Here is a 20,403-nt window from a genome sequence, read left to right as displayed (position 1 = left end):
TTACGATATATCGATAACTTATTAAACAATTAAAAACATAACCCTTTGAACAATTAAGAACAATTCAATGGTGAGATTTTAAATGTGGGTAGTATATACATCAGGTCCTCTTTTCAATTGGAAGACTCTTTGTTGTGAAAAAAAAACATAATTGAACTTTCAACAAAATTCTATTTCAGAGGCCTGCACGTACACTACTCTCTACAGTGTGTTGGATTTTCCTGCTGGAGTTGTCCCCACAACTACCGTTACTGAAAAGGACGTAGAATGGATGAAGGATTATCCTGACAATACTGCTGTGCATAAATATGTTCATGAGGTAGGTATTAATCCTGGTCTTACATTCTTATTGCTGGTTGGATGGGGTTACTAACCTTAGGGACACTTACTGTGTCTTCTATCCCCCTATATGTTTTTTCCAAACATGCTTTCTGTCTTTGTCTTGGAATGAGATTTATTGGTTTTGTGCTGGCCCGGGCCGGGAGGGAAACAATTGAATGTATAGTATACCTATAGTTGACAAATAGTAGACCATAAACCCAAACTGTTATCACTGCATTCTGTCCAAAAACTTGACATTCTAATCTGATTTAAACATTTAAAAAAGCAATTATTGACAATCTCTTTAACATGAAAGTGGCTTCATGACAACATAGTGAAATAAAACAAACGTTAACGTTTCATGTAACTGCAGAAGTCATGGTCTGACCTCCCAGGCAGAGGTACACTGTATTCTATCCAACTGTTTCAACATGTCTGTCTTTAGCTTGGAATGAGAATTATTGTTTTGCCTGCAGACCTTAGGAAACAGTCAAATGCATAGTTATTGTTTTGGAGATGTTTTTCCTTGTAAATCATTTGTTATGTATTATACTTTTATTTTGAAGATAATGAGATTGAGTGTGTCCTCTTTTTGTTTGTGCTTGTTTGATGAGACTGTAGTATTACAAAACATTGGGGTCGATTTGTTTATCCTTGTTGGACTGAGTACTCTTTTAAACATAATGGCTATAGAAAATGTTGAGCGGATTAAAAAAAACAGCATGTCAATATGATCACTTAACCTAATTGTTTGTCATTCATTTTTTTTACATAAAGAGGGTTTTGTGTTTTTATTAAACAATAGTCTTGTTTTCTTGTCAATTTAAATATGTGTTGTCAGATTTTAAATGAGTTATTTTTTTTTTAAAATATTTGTTTATGTCAATATATAAATTGTTTTGTTTGGTAAAAAGATCCATATGGGGCAGTGATTTTTGTCACAGACTAAGTACAGAGGTACATTTCTATCCCCCTTTTCCATTTCATCTATTTATCATCTTTTTTTCTGGAGTATTAGTGTGTGTGTGTGTGTGTGTGTGTGTTTTGTGTCATTAAATTTTAAACATTACATTGTGAATTTCAGGAATTTTATTCTTTATGGTACGTTTGATTTCAGATAACAAAAGGCTCAGAGGGTCTGCCTGTGGGAGTGCAATGTGTTGCTTTGCCCTTTGAGGAAGAGATAGTTTTGCGGTTGATGAAAGAGCTGGAGAAATCCCTCCAATCTGCAATGAACTGAATACATTCCCGCAACCCCGCCCAAGCATTAAATCCAATAAAATATCCAAGTCATGTCTTCTCAGAGATTGAATTGATATTCAATGTCCTATTTGTATTTAGGTATAAACTCAAATAAATAAAATTATTTATAGCCATTCTTGTTTATTTCTTATATTCGCGTAATATTTCTGGAGTTAGAGATGGTTTTACTTTGTCCAAAGCTTGCAGGAAATGATCGTTGGTGACAATCAAATTTGGTGGGTTGGATTTGCTGCTGGTGAGTTGTCTTCGCACAGCTTCAAGTCCAGCCTAAGAACAGAATGCAAGGAGATGAGGTGAAGATATGATGCAAAACGAGGCAAAGAGGGAAATCAATAAATTATCTATGAAGATGGCATTATCAAATTATATTCTTGGCATTCTCTTACCCTTCGTGGAAAACTTTTCAAATTGGCTCAACATCTTTGTATATATATATTATGAAAACAAATCTCGACTTCACCTGGGATCGATCTCTATCCTTTTGCATGTGAAGCCAGTGCTCTAACAACGGCTATCTGGTTCCCCAATATATCGATCCCATAACTTGCTTTATGACTTTAGTGACAATGTTTCCTTTGTATGAATTTTCTATATTAAATGGAAAGTAAAAAGAATACTAAAAATATGATGGACTTTTACAACAGATCAACTTACCTCTTTGCATAAATTTTTTAAATCGGCACCACTGAATAATTCTGTCCTGTCTGCCAGAACACTTATATCTACATCATTGCATGACATTTTTGAAGAGTAGATCTCGAGAATTGCTTTGCGTGCCTAGAATAAAATATAAATATTTACAATTAGCAACTCACACAAGTAATTTTTGTATCAGGAAAAAAAAGTAGACAATGAGATAACAGATACTTGCCCCTACAGGCATGGCACCAAGTAAGACATGGAATCGTGTTCAAAGGAGGGAGCAACAATTGAGCTTTGGCCATTTGACAGGTGTATTAGATCAAGTACATAACACTATCAAAAAAGAATAAATTCCTGTCTCTGGATGGGATTCAGGCCTTTCCATTGTGGACAGGGAGGCACTTATATCTGTTTTCGTTTATTAAATTGAAGCTTACATTGCTTACGTTCAATTTCACATTAATTTCAATGTTGTACAATCATTAAAAAAAATAAAAATAAAACTCCAGAGAGACCCAAGGGAGAAATGCTAGATACTGTTCCTTTAAAAGTGATAACATCTGACAGTATACATACCTCTTTATCAGGAGGAGGCACATAAATATGCTTGTCTAGTCTTCCAGGCCTAAGTATAGCGGAGTCCAACATATCTGGTCTGTTCGTAGCTCCAACCACAATCACCTTCAAATTATTTTTGTTGCTGTTGCATCTGGTGGTGGAAGGGCAAAGGCCATCATTCTCCTAAAGAAGCATGGAGATAGAGGGCATTACTCGTGTTTCATCATGCATCATAGCACCTCTTAGGGTGGAGAATATTGATCTCCTGAGCCAGCGGATTCTACACAGATCCACATCCTTGCCTTTTCAATCTCACTATAAAGTTTTTCCTTTCCAGTGACCTTAAGGAGTCCTGGAATGAAATCATCTGGTTTCACTTGAGCCCCACCTGGAGCCTTTTGTTAGGAGGGAAAAGGATTGATTTCTCTGTCTCGAGTTAGTTATGACGGGTTCCTTGATATTTCAACTCCCCTGTGTGAACTAGTCCCTTTTATTTTTATGATCTTTTGATTTTTACCCAACATGATACTTTTTCTGAAATAAACTATCAATCATTCCGCATTGTGAAATTTCAAAGAAAATAAAACTAATTTGCTTTATAACGCCACTTTTATTCCCCCAACTCATATAAAAAGCCTTGTCAGGGCTCCCATTTTTGAATAAGCACTCTGTGTATATAAAGTAAGGTTCTCATTCAGAGTGTAGTGGAATTACAATATAAGAAAGTGAATAATTCACCAACAATGACAATACTAAGGTCAATGGCTGCAACCATTACCATCTTGTCACTCACACTCAATGTTACAAGGCTTTTTGTGATAGGTCACTGACCGCAACATGAATGTACAGTATTTAAAAAGTCAGTAAAATAAAAATAGTATTCCACTTCGTCAATTCAATACCATTGTGTTATTTCACCTATACTCCCCCATAGTGACTGATTTTACATTGGCAGCGTTATGAAATGGCTTATTTTTTCAATTTGTAAATTGTTCTTTAAAAAATGAAAAATTAATGGGAAATTTTTCTTCAAGGGATAAGCACAACTAAAGGTCAATATAAGAACAAAACCCTGTGGGATAGGATGAAGTGACTTGATCAAGATCAGACATAGTGGAAGGTTATGGAGATCTAATACATCCTACTCCTAAATATTTCTCGACGACATCAAAACTTACATTCTTCATTTGAGTGATAATTGACATGATTAAGAATTCGCTCTATAATAATCGCGTACTATGTTATCAAGTACTTTCAAGATTTTGCTTGGATTCACATTTATTTGGCCAGCAAATATTTTACAAGGCAACCGATATAAAAGACAAAACAATTAAGGCTTTTGCACCACCAATGATTGGCTAACAGTTAATTATCTACTCAGAAAATGTCCACTGACCTGTTCAATTATTTTCTGCATTTCTATTCTGTCATGAGATCTCGAATCCATTTTGAAATCCATTTTATTCCCGACGCCATCCATTTCATTTAGCATAGTGGACAAAATCCTCTCTTGAACACGATTATGGCCGACATTGGCAACTCTTTTACCAACCAATGATTCAATTTCATCAAAGAACAAAATGGAGGGTGCAAGTGCTCTAGCTTTCTGGAATGCCTAGAAATAATAATTTAAAAAAACACTAAAAAAAACCAGTACTGGTAAATCGAAATAATGCATTTGAAAACCTGTCAAAATTGCCCCTTAGATTTGTCATAAGGCAACGACGTATTTTTTCCCCAATCTGTTTATGGGACAGTATGCCTGCTGTTGATGGTGATGAGCAAGGTTGAGATCTTTAATAATTATTTTTAAAATATAGCTCAATTTCTTGCGTATCTTTTGTCTATTTCATTCTTCTACTAGAATGGACATTTACATTTGGAGTGAACGATTTTCATACTGTTCAATAGTCAGGCTAAACAGACTTTTAGATGACTGCCATAATGTGTGTATTTTGTATATATCTTCAAGTAGATTAACATGGTACAAAATGCATGGCAAGAATTTTTTAAAAACAACAAAACATCTAAATAATCAACATGGAGGAGAAACATTCTCAAAAATAAATTTCCAAATCTTAACACCATGGTTGCCAAGGCATAACTTGTATTCAAGTAGGTGGTTGAACTTTTCTTCCAAGTTAACCCTCAGCATGGTTATTTACATGTTTCAATAAAACAAATTAATTTACTACCCATGCCATTAGGATGCATTATACTTACTGATTGAGACAATAAGACTTTTTTTTTCCATTTTGCACTGGGTACGCCAGTTTTATCCTATATTTTTTCCCCTCATGCAATTTTATTTTACACATCTGATTATACATATGAAGAAAAATATGCATTGTATTACATAGTCCTTAACCGTGTTGACCAAGAACACCAAGTTTTACCTGTGAAATAAGCCGTTCAGATTCACCGACATAGGCAGAGTAGACCTGTGCCCCACTCAGCGATAAAAAGGACACATGACAAGATGTCGCAGCTGCTCTAACAAGAGTTGTTTTACAGCAGCCAGGGGGTCCATATAACAATATTCCTTTGGCGGGTGGAATGTCCATATTTTCAAGAATTTCTGGGTATTTCAATGGCCATTCTATGGACTTAAAGTTCAAAATAAAGGTAAGTAATAATGAATTTTGTACCATTTAATTTACAAAGCCAGAAAAAATAAAAATGTATTCAAGGTTCCCACCAAGAAACAATCTCAATATTCATAACAAAAACTTTTAAGATCTTCAAATGACCCATAACAACTGTGAAAAATATGATGAGGAAAATAATGATGTATGGTTGTATTGATGATGATAATCACAATTTCAATTATGATAACGATTAGGGTTTCTTCCAACACAATTGAGGTTATATGAGAGACCGCTGAAACAAAAAAACAAGCAATCTAACAAAAATAGTACAAATGTAAATCAAAATCATAACCTGAAGATATCATAAGCTAAATTATAAATAACCAAGAACAAACAGGCAGAAGATTTACAGAAAAAAAAAAATATCCCCTGTCAAAAATAATCACAAACCAAAGAAGCAGGATAGGCTAGTAAAGAGAAGAAGAAACGACATCACTATCGGATCGTACACCCATGCGAACATCATAGGTATATGATTCAAGGGTGATGCTCCCATCCAACCACCCGCGATTAGGGTAAAATATATGTAATGCTGTTGTTGATGCAAGTGAAGAAGTAATAGTGATGATTATACAGTTGTTGCTAGTGGTATTGACCGACATTGTAGTAGTTGCAATGATGGTAGTAATTATTCATATTGAAATTAAATGTTATTTACCTGCCTAATTTCAGCCTTTATCTCCTCAAGACTGCCAATGTCATCCCATCTCACGGGTTTGAGATCCACAACACATTCTGTCCCCTTTTTCAGTGATGGGGTTGTTTTGTGAAGGGCATGATAAAAATCTTCCAAGTTCAAAACATTTAAGTCCTGTAATAAAAATCAAATAAAAACTTTAAAAAATAGAAAAAGAAAAAGGGACTCTTTATATCATCCTTAACAAACTGAGGCTTTGTCCCCTCAAAAGCACCATGCTCCATCTTGCACACCCCGATTTGGTGCGTGCAAGGGGCTAGGTAATTTATACAAAGAACTGCTTTGCCATGGCTAGAGTCTAGAGTGCAGTCACCAGTCTCACCTCCACATTGCAAGCCTCAAAACATTTAAGGGGGGGAGGGGGGGAAGAAGGTGATTTATGACAATGCTTGATCTATATAAAGGTGTGAGTGAGTATTTAGTGAATTGTTCATCACGAACACGGACACCAAAACAACAAATGTGGTATTTGAGAAGTTGAAATGAAACAGGTCTCACTCGTGTGTATTTATAACATTGTTCATCACAAGCTTATTTCATGTATTACATATAAAGAAATGCCAAGCATGGGCAATGTTTGGATGAGTAGAAGTGGTTGTGCGACTATGTGGTCTTGTAGTATGACACTCGCCTGTGGATTGGAAGGTCCTGGTTCAAGCCTCACGCAACACATAGTTGAGTCTTTGGAAAAGGCTCTTTACTCACATTCTCGCACCGTACTTGGGTGTAAAATGAGTACAGGGTCGTTAACAGTATTGTCTCTGTCTGAAAAAAAATGGTAATATCACCTAACAGATGCCATGTCTCATTCTACATGTTACGTGTTGCTGCTGCTCAACGACCTTTTGTAAAACGCTTTGAGCTTGTTTAGTGGATATATATATATATATATATTGCGCTATATAAAAGCTCAAAGTTTAAAAAAATAATTGTACAGGCCTTGTGATGTTGAGTAAGGTACTTTACACACTCGATTCAGGTGAACAGATGTATTTATTAATAAAAACAATAACAAAAAATAAACACATTTTCTTTCATACACAGTCCACTCCAGATAATCCCAACAACTCAGGATTAGCGAAAATGTTGCAATTAACTGAAGTTGCGATTAACCGAAGTTAGTTTCCTGTCTACTATTGCAACATCTTCTCTCTGAGTTTACAAAGGCTTGGGACTGTCAATGGCTGCTGTATCTTTGGTTAATTGTAGATAAAATCATAGGACATAGCAATTTTGATTTAACCACTGATCAGTTTCATAACATAATATGGTAAACTCAAACCAATTGTTGTTGTAAACATTGTTCTTAGTCATCCACAGACTGAGCAATTTGATTGAAATAAAAACCATATGGCAGCCCTGTATAGATTTTGAAAAGCAAAAGCAGCTTTGATGCAGGCCAACATCTCATTCAGATTGGAGTAACTTTCAATCTTTTGTTCTCAACATTTGTAAGAGTCAAAGAGATTAGCCGTGATGAGAGACAATAAGTTCTCACCAAACCCATTGGTCACAATGCACAATAGTCAATCCCAAAAAAAGGGATATAGCTCAGTCCCTCCTTACAAATCCAGACTGCAATGTCCCACCCTCTTTTGCCTAATCGAGTGGCGACACACTACTGTAGCATTAAACCTCGCCCACTCTCGATTCTTCAACCTGTCATGATTTAACCTATGATGAAATTTTACCATGAAAATTTGTTTGATTGATTTCTTGAATTTGCCACTTTTGCAGTCGAAAATTTGTTGGGACTAAGTGAAGTTTGTTGCAATTAACCAGTGACTTTTATATAGAATTAATTCCATTTCTTAGGAAATATTGCAATTAACCAAAAGTTGTGATTAGCCAAATTGAGAATATCCGGAGTGGACTGTTATAAAGTTTCTAATGCACATGTGAACTAAAAAATTGATCCTCTACTTTATTCAGAGGGTTGGAGCTGGTGGAAAACACACTCCAAATAAAAGACTATATTTTGAATACAAATGATGGGGTAGAAGAAGAAGAAGAAGAAGAAGAAGAAGAAGAAGAAGAAGAAGAAGAAGAAGAAGAAGAAGAAGGAGAATGAGAAGAAGGAGAATGAGAAGAAGAACGAAGGAGGAGAAGAACGAACAAGAAGAAGGAACAAAGGAGGAGAAGAATGGAGAAGAAAAAGGAACAAGAAGGGGAGGAAGAAGATGAAGAGGAATAAAATCAAGAACATCAACAACAATTCACTGGTACATTTTTCTGTTGACCTTTTTAACTTGCTCCTGAGCATGAGCGATCGCCTCCTCAAATAATCCTCTGAGATCAGCTCCAACAAAACCAGGTGTCATTTGAGCTAAAGCTTTACAAGATACATCAGATGCCAGAGTCAAATCTGATGTTAAAACTTGCAGAATAGAGAGTCTCTGGGCTTCAGATGGGACATTGATTAAAATCTAAGAAATAATAGGAAGAGAAAAATACAAACGAAATCAAACATACCTTAAATTATAATAATAGTCTCGCAACACCGAAGTTCTTGAATAAATTGCTATTAAAGAAAAAGTGCAAAACACAATACAATGGACTCCGGATAAGACGATGCCCAGGGGAACCGAGAAAAAAATCGACTTATCCGAAAATCAACTTAACCGGAGTGTAACCAAATGAGCAAAAACGCATGTGAACAAGGCAAACCAATCAAGAATAAGTATGTCCCTTCATATCGCGCGGTCTCTGTAGTGGTCATCAGAGGCTCCTACCCCCAATAGCCCCATAGAGGAATCAGAATACATAAAAATCGGAATTTGAGATAAAAAAGCGGAATCAACTTACTGTTATTGACTATGACATGCTTTGCAACAGAAAATGTAATAGACAATCCAAAATTACTCAAATGATTAAAAATATAAAATGTGTAAAAATGTACAGATTGTGTAAAGACTAAGAATGGGGTCAAATAATAATAAGAGAACACACAGGTCCTGGCCGTCTGAGAGCAAAGCATTGAACGGATGGATTTAACCTTGTCAGGACCCCCCCCCCCCCCCAACACATTGAACACGGACGTCAGGAAAAGCACCTACATCACATCGATGTGCGCCAATCGTTCGCGGATATTCTTAACCACTGAAAATTCTTACTGGTAGCTTTTTTAACCAATGGAAATACTTGTTTATTTGTGATTTTATTGTAGTCATGAGTGATAAGAACATCGACTTAAGCGACATCGACTTATGTGGAGTTTGTTTGTTTTTTACTAATGTTATATAGGAAGAAGGGGGAGGGACCAAGAAAAAAAATCGACTTGGGTAAAAATCGACTTAGGCAACGTCGACGTATCCAGAGTGCACTGTATTTCAAATGATCGAGATCTGTGTATCCTGAGCAATGAAGAAAGTTTGCTCTCAATCAGTAGAGAATTTGATAAGTTACAAATGAAACTAATTTGATTCTTAGTCCAATCAGAATTTTTCTAATCCATCTATCCACACGACAGTAGCTACTTACCGTAGTTTCTAGCTAAAAGAATGTTTTAAAAGATGGTTACCAATGATAAAAAAAAAAAAATTCTAATAAAAAAATTAAAAGAAAAAAAGAAATATAACCAACCTCTTGATCAAAGCGACCAGACCTTCTCAAGCGAGGATCTACACTCGAGACAGAATTTGTGGCAGCCAGAATAAGCAGACCAGAATAGTTTTTCATGTGAATCTTATCCATCTCCATCATTAGAGCACTACTTAATTGTCTGTTGCCTAAGCTGGCAGTCTCAGGTCTTGGACAAAGCATGTCAATTTCATCTAAGAAAAGAATTATTGGCCCTTCTTCTCTCAGAGAAAGGACTTTTTGAAAAATATTCCTTAAGGTATTTGCACCACTACCAAAATCAGAAGTAAGTAAATCAGATGACTCAACATTGTAGAATAAAGCGCAACACCTTTTAGCCAAACTTCTTGCAAATGACGTTTTTCCACAACCAGGAGGTCCATAAAGAAGAATTCCATGAGGTCGATAAAATTCTGTTGTTGACTGATTAATAAAGAAAAGTCTTTTGACCTTTTCAAATTCTACATCTAGCCCTCCAAGGACAGGAAGGTTTTCGATCTCCAGTAACAATCTCCGAAATTCTTCACTGTGAATAGATGAGATGTGAATTTTGGTTGATTCCGTAATAACTCCAGATGATGCATTGTTTTTTGTGTTTATTTGAAGAATGTTTATATGAGTTATTCCATAAACTTTGGCAAGCTTATCTGATGAAAGATGAAGTTTTGAATTGACGTCCACTATTCGAGTTAGCAAGATATTTTTACAATACAAACTTAGGACTGAACTTACTTTAGAGTCTGATTTATACTTGGAATACTTTTGGAAATCTGATACAAATATTTCTGATGAGACTGATTTAATTGTCTCAAATATTGGTCTCCTTATTTCATTAGCTTCAAACATTATTCCCGAGTATCAGCGAGAAAACAAAAACAGTCCATATAATAAATGCAAGCACCCAACAAAAGGCTTCAGAATCTGAAATAGAAAATCAAAAGTTATTTGTGGTAGGTTTTGGTAAGTCTTAATATAATCCTTATTAAAGCCCTATTAATCTGTGTAAAAATGAATACGAAATTTTCATTTTTGAAAAACAAACAAACTATATTTATCTATAGCAGCTTGAACTAGAGAGCCCAATGATCAATAGCCAAGAAGACAAGAAGTCATGACAATATTGTATGCCTAAATATACAAACGGACATAAACCTCACCAGTTACCATAGCCAATGGTACATTGTGTGTATATGTGTGTAACTTTTTAGAGTGAACAAAATCAACTATATATACAAAGTCAAAGCGTCAAATAAACAATCTGACAAATATTTCCTCGCCAGAAATCATGTGATTGGTGAAAGCTTTTATCTTACATTTTGAGTTTGTATGAGTATAGTACAGCGTCAGACTTATGCTGCCTAGTGTGGTAGAATTCCTTTTCATGGCATGCAGCGAATAGCAATACTGTTAAAAGATTGCCCATACCAGGAACTCAGAGTGGAGAGGTAAAATTGATTATTATATCATTTTAATTATGAACCTCTTGAATTTGAAAACTGCGGTTCCTTTAAAAGGTTATACTGTACAAAACTTGCATGGAATCTGATATTAAAGATATTTAGCGTTAGTGATATTTCACAATATTGCATTCAAAGGACCCCCCCCCCCTCCCCAGTGAACATAATTCAAGAATGGCAAACATGTACCATGCTCGATGGTTGACCAATGGGTTTTCGTGACGTGTCTTGTGCGACTATTATACGATATCTTGCTCAACAGTTGGTCAGAGATTATGTCTTTAAGAAAGGCATTTCTCCTCGCACCATCGAAGACGGGCATAAAAATTCAGAGGATCCCCCCCCCTGTATTTTTTTTTACATCAATGTCTTTGTCCACAAAACGTATAGATCTAAGCATCTAACGGACTGCTTGTGTTTTTCAATATACATTACATTTTGGTTGTCCAGCAATGAAGAGATAAATTATAAACTCTGTGAGCTTTTTTCTCTCCAAGCTGTTAAGTATCTACTATTTAAAAATGAAATCTATTTTTACAAAATTTGATACAACCCAAAATTATTTGCTAAGCTACGTACTGAATGCAACTTTGTTGTGAATATCTTCCCCATGAGAAAGAGAATCAACACACCATTATTGTAAACATTTTAAAGTTTGAGTCATATTTTATTGCAAACGATGAAAAGATCAAAGGAATTCAGCATTGTGCAAAAATTGTTTGGTCTATCACTACCAGTGTGTACCGGTGTAATGTCACTTAAAATATAAGCCCGCAACCAAAAAATCATGTCACCACATTTCGTAATTTTGGAGGACTTTGCAATATTCCGTGCGCACAGGTCTTGGAATGGACTTCTATAGAACATTGCATTGTTGTAACACAGGGTGTCCAGGGAAATCCAACCTTAAAATTTCCTCCCTAGAAGTGAAATTTCCTACCAGGTATTTTATACACACAGCGTTCTATAAGCTTAAAAAAGACAATCCTACTTAAAATAGGCCTTACCGCAACACAATCCATATTTTAAAGTAAGAGCAGAGGTGAAAATGACTGGTCAAAAAAGGAGGAAATTTCTCAGAGCACAGATCATGACCCATCCATGGACTATTATCTATAAATTTGAATTTCATAAAAATTTGATGAGATGCAACCCAAAATGTGTCTTGCAGCAATTTTTGACAGCATTCGGAGGATTTCAAAAGTTTAAAAACTGATATCAACACATAAATCTTATCTACTTAGAGAATGGTACCATGTGATTATATAATGTCCAAAGTCCAAAGCCACCATCGACCCCAATTTTCACTTTTAAAGAATACTCATATGATTTGTTGGTAGGTATGATGTGGTTGTAAGTTCTGGTATTAGTGGTAAATTTTTAATTCAGAAAAGTGAGTGGAGCAGGCACTTATGTTGGTAACAACAAGATATGAAGTGAGTAGAAAAGTGCCAGAAGACAATAGAGAATAAACATTTTTCGCGGAAACATTTTTGGCTATTAAGCTTAACTGCTGGTCAAAATACTTCGCGATGGTGGTGGGCGAACGAATCGGCGGTCCCAGAAGTGGGTGAGAGAGGGATCTAGAAATGACTTGGGTTTGAAACGAATATTTTTGTGTTCGTGATAGCTCACACGGTAGAGCCACGCTCTCACCTGCCAGGCGGAGTTGTCGTACCAATAAGGTCGCAGGTTCAAACCCCACCACCGCCGCGAAAAATGTTTATTCTCTATTGTCTTCTGCACTTTTCTACTCACTTCATATCTTGTTGTTACCAACATAAGTGCCTGCTCCACTCACTTTCTGAATTAAAAATTCACCCCATACACCGAGCATACTCAATGTCTCAATCGTTTCTATGTTATATGTTTGTGTTGAGAATATTGGCTATAAGCTTAACTGCTGGTCAAAATACTTCGCGATGGTGGTGGGCGAACGAATCGGCGGTCCCAGAAGTGGGTGAGAGAGGGATCTAGAAATGACTTGGGTTTGAAACGAATATTTTTGTGTTCGTGGATAGCTCACACGGTAGAGCCACGCTCTCACCTGCCAGGCGGAGTTGTCGTACCAATAAGGTCGCAGGTTCAAACCCCACCACCGCCGCGAAAAATGTTTATTCTCTATTGTCTTCTGGCACTTTTCTACTCACTTCATATCTTGTTGTTACAACATAAGTGCCTGCTCCACTCACTTTTCTGAATTAAAAATTCACACCATACACCGGAGCATACTCAATGTCTCAATCGTTTCTATGTTATATGTTTGTGTTGAAATATTGGCTATTAAGCTTAACTGCTGGTCAAAATACTTCGCGATGGTGGTGGGCGAACGAATCGGCGGTCCCAGAAGTGGGTGAGAGAGGGATCTAGAAATGACTTGGTTTGAAACGAATATTTTTGTGTTCGTGGATAGCTCACACGGTAGAGCCACGCTCTCACCTGCCAGGCGAGTTGTCGTACCAATAAGGTCGCAGGTTCAAACCCCACCACCGCCGCGAAAAATGTTTATTCTCTATTGTCTTCTGGCACTTTTCTACTCACTTCATATCTTGTTGTTACCAACATAAGTGCCTGCTCCACTCACTTTTCTGAATTAAAAATTCACCCCATACACACGAGCATACTCAATGTCTCAATCGTTTCTATGTTATATGTTTGTGTTAGAATATTGCTATTAAGCTTAACTGCTGGTCAAAATACTTCGCGATGGTGGTGGCGAACGAATCGCGGTCCCAGAAGTGGGTGAGAGAGGGATCTAGAAATGACTTGGTTTGAAACGAATATTTTGTGTTCGTGGATAGCTCACACGGTAGAGCCACGCTCTCACCTGCCAGGCGGAGTTGTCGTACCAATAAGGTCGCAGTTCAAACCCCACCACCGCCGCGAAAAATGTTTATTCTCTATGTCTTCTGGCACTTTTCTACTCACTTCATATCTTGTTGTTACCAACATAAGTGCCTGCTCCACTCACTTTTCTGAATTAAAAATTCACCCCATACACCGGAGCATACTCAATGTCTCAATCGTTTCTATGTTATATGTTTGTGTTGAGAATATTGGCTATTAAGCTTAACTGCTGGTCAAAATACTTCGCGATGGTGGTGGGCGAACGAATCGGCGGTCCCAGAAGTGGGTGAGAGAGGGATCTAGAAATGACTTGGTTTGAAACGAATATTTTTGTGTTCGTGGATAGCTCACACGGTAGAGCCACGCTCTCACCTGCCAGGCGGAGTTGTCGTACCAATAAGGTCGCAGGTTCAAACCCCACCACCGCCGCGAAAAATGTTTATTCTCTATTGTCTTCTGGCACTTTTCTACTCACTTCATATCTTGTTGTTACCAACATAAGTGCCTGCTCCACTCACTTTTCTGAATTAAAAATTCACCCCATACACCGGAGCATACTCAATGTCTCAATCGTTTCTATGTTATATGTTTGTGTTGAGAATATTGGCTATTAAGCTTAACTGCTGGTCAAAATACTTCGCGATGGTGGTGGGCGAACGAATCGGCGGTCCCAGAAGTGGGTGAGAGAGGGATCTAGAAATGACTTGGGTTTGAAACGAATATTTTTGTGTTCGTGATAGCTCACACGGTAGAGCCACGCTCTCACCTGCCAGGCGGAGTTGTCGTACCAATAAGGTCGCAGGTTCAAACCCCACCACCGCCGCGAAAAATGTTTATTCTCTATTGTCTTCTGGCACTTTTCTACTCACTTCATATCTTGTTGTTACCAACATAAGTGCCTGCTCCACTCACTTTTCTGAATTAAAAATTCACCCCATACACCGGAGCATACTCAATGTATCAATCGTTTCTATGTTATATGTTTGTGTTGAGAATATTGGCTATTAAGCTTAACTGCTGGTCAAAATACTTCGCGATGGTGGTGGGCGAACGAATCGGCGGTCCCAGAAGTGGGTGAGAGAGGGATCTAGAAATGACTTGGTTTGAAACGAATATTTTGTGTTCGTGGATAGCTCACACGGTAGAGCCACGCTCTCACCTGCCAGGCGGAGTTGTCGTACCAATAAGGTCGCAGGTTCAAACCCCACCACCGCCGCGAAAAATGTTTATTCTCTATTGTCTTCTGGCACTTTTCTACTCACTTCATATCTTGTTGTTACCAACATAAGTGCCTGCTCCACTCACTTTTCTGAATTAAAAATTCACCCCATACACCGGAGCATACTCAATGTCTCAATCGTTTCTATGTTATATGTTTGTGTTGAGAATATTGGCTATTAAGCTTAACTGCTGGTCAAAATACTTCGCGATGGTGGTGGGCGAACGAATCGGCGGTCCCAGAAGTGGGTGAGAGAGGGATCTAGAAATGACTTGGGTTTGAAACGAATATTTTTGTGTTCGTGGATAGCTCACACGGTAGAGCCACGCTCTCACCTGCCAGGCGGAGTTGTCGTACCAATAAGGTCGCAGGTTCAAACCCCACCACCGCCGCGAAAAATGTTTATTCTCTATTGTCTTCTGGCACTTTTCTACTCACTTCATATCTTGTTGTTACCAACATAAGTGCCTGCTCCACTCACTTTTCTGAATTAAAAATTCACCCCATACACCGGAGCATACTCAATGTCTCAATCGTTTCTATGTTATATGTTTGTGTTGAGAATATTGGCTATTAAGCTTAACTGCTGGTCAAAATACTTCGCGATGGTGGTGGGCGAACGAATCGGCGGTCCCAGAAGTGGGTGAGAGAGGGATCTAGAAATGACTTGGGTTTGAAACGAATATTTTTGTGTTCGTGGATAGCTCACACGGTAGAGCCACGCTCTCACCTGCCAGGCGGAGTTGTCGTACCAATAAGGTCGCAGGTTCAAACCCCACCACCGCCGCGAAAAATGTTTATTCTCTATTGTCTTCTGGCACTTTTCTACTCACTTCATATCTTGTTGTTACCAACATAAGTGCCTGCTCCACTCACTTTTCTGAATTAAAAATTCACCCCATACACCGGAGCATACTCAATGTCTCAATCGTTTCTATGTTATATGTTTGTGTTGAGAATATTGGCTATTAAGCTTAACTGCTGGTCAAAATACTTCGCGATGGTGGTGGGCGAACGAATCGGCGGTCCCAGAAGTGGGTGAGAGAGGGATCTAGAAATGACTTGGTTTGAAACGAATATTTTTGTGTTCGTGGATAGCTCACACGGTAGAGCCACGCTCTCACCTGCCAGGCGGAGTTGTCGTACCAATAAGGTCGCAGGTTCAAACCCCACCACCGCCGCGAAAAATGTTTATTCTCTATTGTCTTCTGGCACTTTTCTACTCACTTCATATCTTGGTATTAGTGGTAGAGATGATAGTGTAGTGGTAGTTGTAATGGTTGTTGTAGTGGTGATTGTGATGGTGGTATGGATGATGATGTAGCAGTTGTTGCAAAAGTGGTGGTGGTGGTAGGGATGATGATGTGAAAGTAGTTGTAGTGAAGTGGCGGTGGTGGTGGGGATGATGATGATAGGTTGTTGTAGTAATGGTGTTAGGGATAGTGATGTGGTGGTTGTTATAGCAGTTGCGATGGTGGTTGTTGTAGTAGAGGTGACGTTGCTGGTAGGCATGGTGATGTGGTGGTGGCTATAGTAGTGTAGGGGGTAGGGATGATGATGTAGTGGTGGTTGTAGTAGTGGTGCTGGTGGTATAGATGATGTCGTAGTAGGTGGTGTGGTGGTGGTTTTAGTGGTGGTGGTAGGGATAATGATAATGTTGTTGCATTTGTAGTTGTGGTGATGGGGATGATGATGTTGTGATGGTTGCAGTAGTGGTGTGGTGTTTGTGATTGGGATGATGATGTAGTAGTGGGTGTAGTAGTAGTGGTGATAAGGATGATGATGTGGTGGTGGTTGGAGTATAACGGGTGGTGGGTATGATGATGTGGTAATTGTTGTACTGATGGTATGGGATGTGGATGTGGTAGTGGTGGTGATGGGGATGATGGTGTGGTGGTGGTTGCATTAGTGAGTGGTGTTGATAGGGATGATGATGTGGTAGTGTTTGTAGCAGTGATGCTGTGGCGGCAGTTGTAGTAGTAAAATAATAATAATTTTGTGCACAGCAGTTGTCCTACGCACATTTGTGATATCACATTCTAAGCAAGAAATTTCTAATTTTTCTCATTTTAAAGGAAATTTAACCCTCAGTCCCATCATTTCCGACAAAGTATGTAATTTCCGACCAATTTCCAACTTTCCGACTTCCCTGGACACCCTGTAACAGTAAGGGACAAAATTTTGCGTTGGCTTGAGACAGAGTATTTCCATTACAACAATAACAATGAGACTATTTGGGTCCGAAGTGGCAATTCGGACTCAAGTCTTAATAGTCTCCCGTGGCTATTCGGACAAGTCCAATGCGCGTGTGCAGTGGGGCAGTGGGCAGAACTGATAAAGAAGCAGAAGAAATTCTGTTTTGCTCATGTCAAAATGACTCATGAGTCTCAAAACCCCTGCTTCAGACTGTAGCCTGTCTAAGTCTATAAGAATATTTTAATTTTTAAAAATTTGATTTTGTTTGGACATCGCGTTGTGTTGTTAACAAAGCTTTTCCTTCAGACAGTAGTTATTTTAACTTTATATCAATGATTTTGTCTTTCTTATCAAATAAAGTTATTATGGTTGTTGTTTTGATTGGCGTCAATTCTATTTAATTATCAATATTTTAAAAAACAAAACTATACTGCCATGGAAGACTATTCAGACTGAGTCCAAATAATCCGTTGATATGAGCACATAAGCATTGGGATTGGAGTCCGAATAGCCACGGGAGACTATTCAGACTCGAGTCCGAATAGCCGCAGCCATTGCCATTTGGGTCATCATGTCACTCCTACTCCTTCAACTTCAAGTAATGACTGGAAACTGGAAGGCTATGTTAACAAATCTTACTTCACATGGATTTGGACGACAACATTCATCATTCTTGTCTAGTCTTACCGTCTCGCAGACCTTGCCTTACTCTTCTTGTTCTTACTTTTTACGTTTTATACTTTTAACGACCAAAGCCAAAATCAGTTCAGCGATTATAATTTTGAGTAAGATTTGAACTCAGCGGAGCCACGAGCAAATTAGGTACTGTCAGCGTGAATTAACTCCACCGTGAACTAATAAGTGAGAGCTTGATGACTCCTATCAATGACTCTGATTCCAGATGAACAGACAGTGTGTAAGAGTAAAAGTAGCCTATGTCCTCGATGCTCTTATTCTAAGAACTCCACCGGTGGGTTAACATTTCGCATTTCGTTTATTTAATGTTTTGATAATCCCACTTTTGTATTAAGTGAAGGTATCGATTCTCTACATCGATTTTCAGCACGGTTTCCTCGAACACGGTTTCCTCGAACACACGGTTTCCTCGAACTCATTCGAATGTCATTATTCTTTGTTATCATTCCATTCTTTCTTTGAACAATTTTTACCTCGAACATGATTTCCTAGATCTAATTTCGCCCAGCCAACGTAAGATGATTAAAGATTTTTTTTATTTTAAATGCGCCCGGTGATTTCGACCACTGATGACATACAGTGATATTGACAATTACTTATGTGTGTATTGTGTATATCTAACTACACTGCATGCGTGTGTATGCAGTATAATAATATATACAGCCACTCATACCCTCTATCGCCGATTCGCATAAAAGTAGACACCTCCCTGATTATTCTTATCACGTCGCCATTAGTTCCAATTTCAATGCCACACGCCATGATGTGCAAATGGTTGGCTACGGTGGTAAATAAATGTCGTGATACAGCAATCTCCCCCCCCCCCGACACACACACACACACACACACACACACTCCCTTGTAATATATCAATTAATTAAATTCTCTTTATTCATACCCATTCGGAAATTGGTCTTAGAGTTTTTTCAAAAAGAAAACTGGAATAATCCAGGCGTTAGCCGCAATTAATCCTCGATGAAAATTGAGCTTAGGAAACGTGACTTGCTGACGGCCTTCTAACACGGCGATTCGAACTAGGTATCTTTCGGGCACGAAGCAAAGACTATACCGCTGACCTAGACTGCCCCCCCCCTCCCCCCCCCTTCCCCATCAAACGTTATGGCAATTTACGGGTTCCTCGAACCACGGTTTCCTAGAACGTTTTTGCACGTCCCAGGAGATATTTGAAATAACAACATGCGGAGAAATAATGTAAGAAGATTTTAATAAAGTAATAATAAAGAACGATATAATAAAATCAAGGACTAGTGCGGCTATGTGGTCGAGTGGTATGACACTCGCTTTCGGATCGGAAGGTCCTGGGTTCGAGCCTCGCTCGACGCATAGTTGAGTCCTTGGAAAAGACTCTTTACTCACATTCTCTCACCGTATTCAGGTGTAAAATGAGTACCTGGCCGTTGACAGCGTTGTCTTTGTCCGAAAAATTGTAATATCGCCTATCAGGGATCATGTCTCGTCCTACATGTTAAATGTTGCTGTTGACCATGGACCCCTTGTAAAGCGCTTTGAGCACGTTAAGTGGATATTGCGCTATATAAAAGCTCAATTTTTGTGCGGCTATGTGGTCTAGTGGTATGACACTCGCTTTCGGATCGGAAGGTCCTGGGTTCGAGCCTCGCTCGGCGCATAGTTGAGTCCTTGGAGAAGGCTCTTTACTCACATTCTCTCACCGTACTCAGGTGTAAAATGAGTACCTGGCCGTTAACAGCGTTGTCTCTGTCCCAAAAAATTGTAATATCGCCTGACAGGCGTCATGTCTCGTCCTACATGTTATGTGTAACTGTTGGCCAGGGACCCCTTGTAAAGCGCTTTGAGCACGTTTAGTGGATATTGGGTTATATAAAATCTCAATTTTTTAAATTTTTTTTTTTAGCTTTTATCTAGACTATAATATTACCGTATAAGTAATGACGTCCAGACGTCATTCGTTTTTTATTGTTTTTTTTTTTAATCCGTTAACTCTCTAGGACACACAAACATATTCTTTATTAGGATTACAGTCCCCAATGGGCATCTTTAGTTACATCATTTAATTTGTGCGTGTGTGTCTGTGTGTGTGTGTGTGTGTGTGTGTGTGTGTGTGTGTGTGTTATTTTAATCGTATGACTGTGGAGAGTACTGGAGTAAAGTGTGATGGCTTGTGGTCGTTAGAAGCTCAGTTTCACTCGAACATCGGCAGTGATTCAATTAAATGATAGAGTATGAATAAAAGATAGAATATTAATATCTTTAATATCTGATGCGATGGTTTATTAGCAA

General features: G+C 38.2%; 2 protein-coding genes across 4 annotated transcripts in view; one reads left to right on the top strand and one right to left on the bottom strand.

The window, feature by feature from the left end:
• The window catches only part of LOC144963862 (vitamin D3 hydroxylase-associated protein-like), a 33,005-nt gene extending 31,312 nt beyond the window's left edge, over nt 1-1,693 (top strand). The window contains exons 17-18 of the mRNA XM_078897814.1: nt 180-319; nt 1,439-1,693. Coding sequence (XP_078753940.1) covers nt 180-319; nt 1,439-1,561 — 263 coding nt within the window. The 3' untranslated portion in view covers nt 1,562-1,693. The remainder of the gene's footprint in view (nt 1-179; nt 320-1,438) is intronic.
• Nucleotides 1,619-18,427, bottom strand: LOC144964253 (ATPase family gene 2 protein homolog B-like). Of its 3 annotated transcripts, none has more exons than XM_078898312.1 (9): nt 18,115-18,427; nt 9,712-10,629; nt 8,370-8,555; nt 6,091-6,243; nt 5,181-5,390; nt 4,181-4,399; nt 2,803-2,967; nt 2,239-2,361; nt 1,619-1,851 (listed from the first exon to the last, which is right to left on the bottom strand). In XM_078898312.1, the coding sequence occupies exons 2-9, from the start codon at nt 10,552-10,554 to the stop codon at nt 1,705-1,707; spliced, it is 2,046 nt and encodes a 681-aa protein (XP_078754438.1). In that variant the 5' UTR covers nt 10,555-10,629; nt 18,115-18,427; the 3' UTR covers nt 1,619-1,704. The 3 variants fall into 3 exon arrangements, with proteins under 3 accessions (XP_078754438.1, XP_078754437.1, XP_078754439.1); XM_078898311.1 differs by having other exon boundaries at nt 18,254-18,423; XM_078898313.1 differs by having other exon boundaries at nt 18,067-18,393.
• Nucleotides 18,428-20,403: the final 1,976 nt, after the last annotated feature.

Source organism: Berghia stephanieae, chromosome 2 (genome assembly GCF_034508935.2).
Source record: "Berghia stephanieae isolate SIO BIC M18660-M18661 chromosome 2, UCSD_Bste_1.3, whole genome shotgun sequence".
NCBI classification, from domain to species: Eukaryota; Metazoa; Mollusca; class Gastropoda; order Nudibranchia; family Aeolidiidae; genus Berghia; species Berghia stephanieae.
The sequence above is the reverse complement of the archived record's forward strand: the minus strand, read 5'-3'. Positions and strand labels throughout refer to the sequence as shown.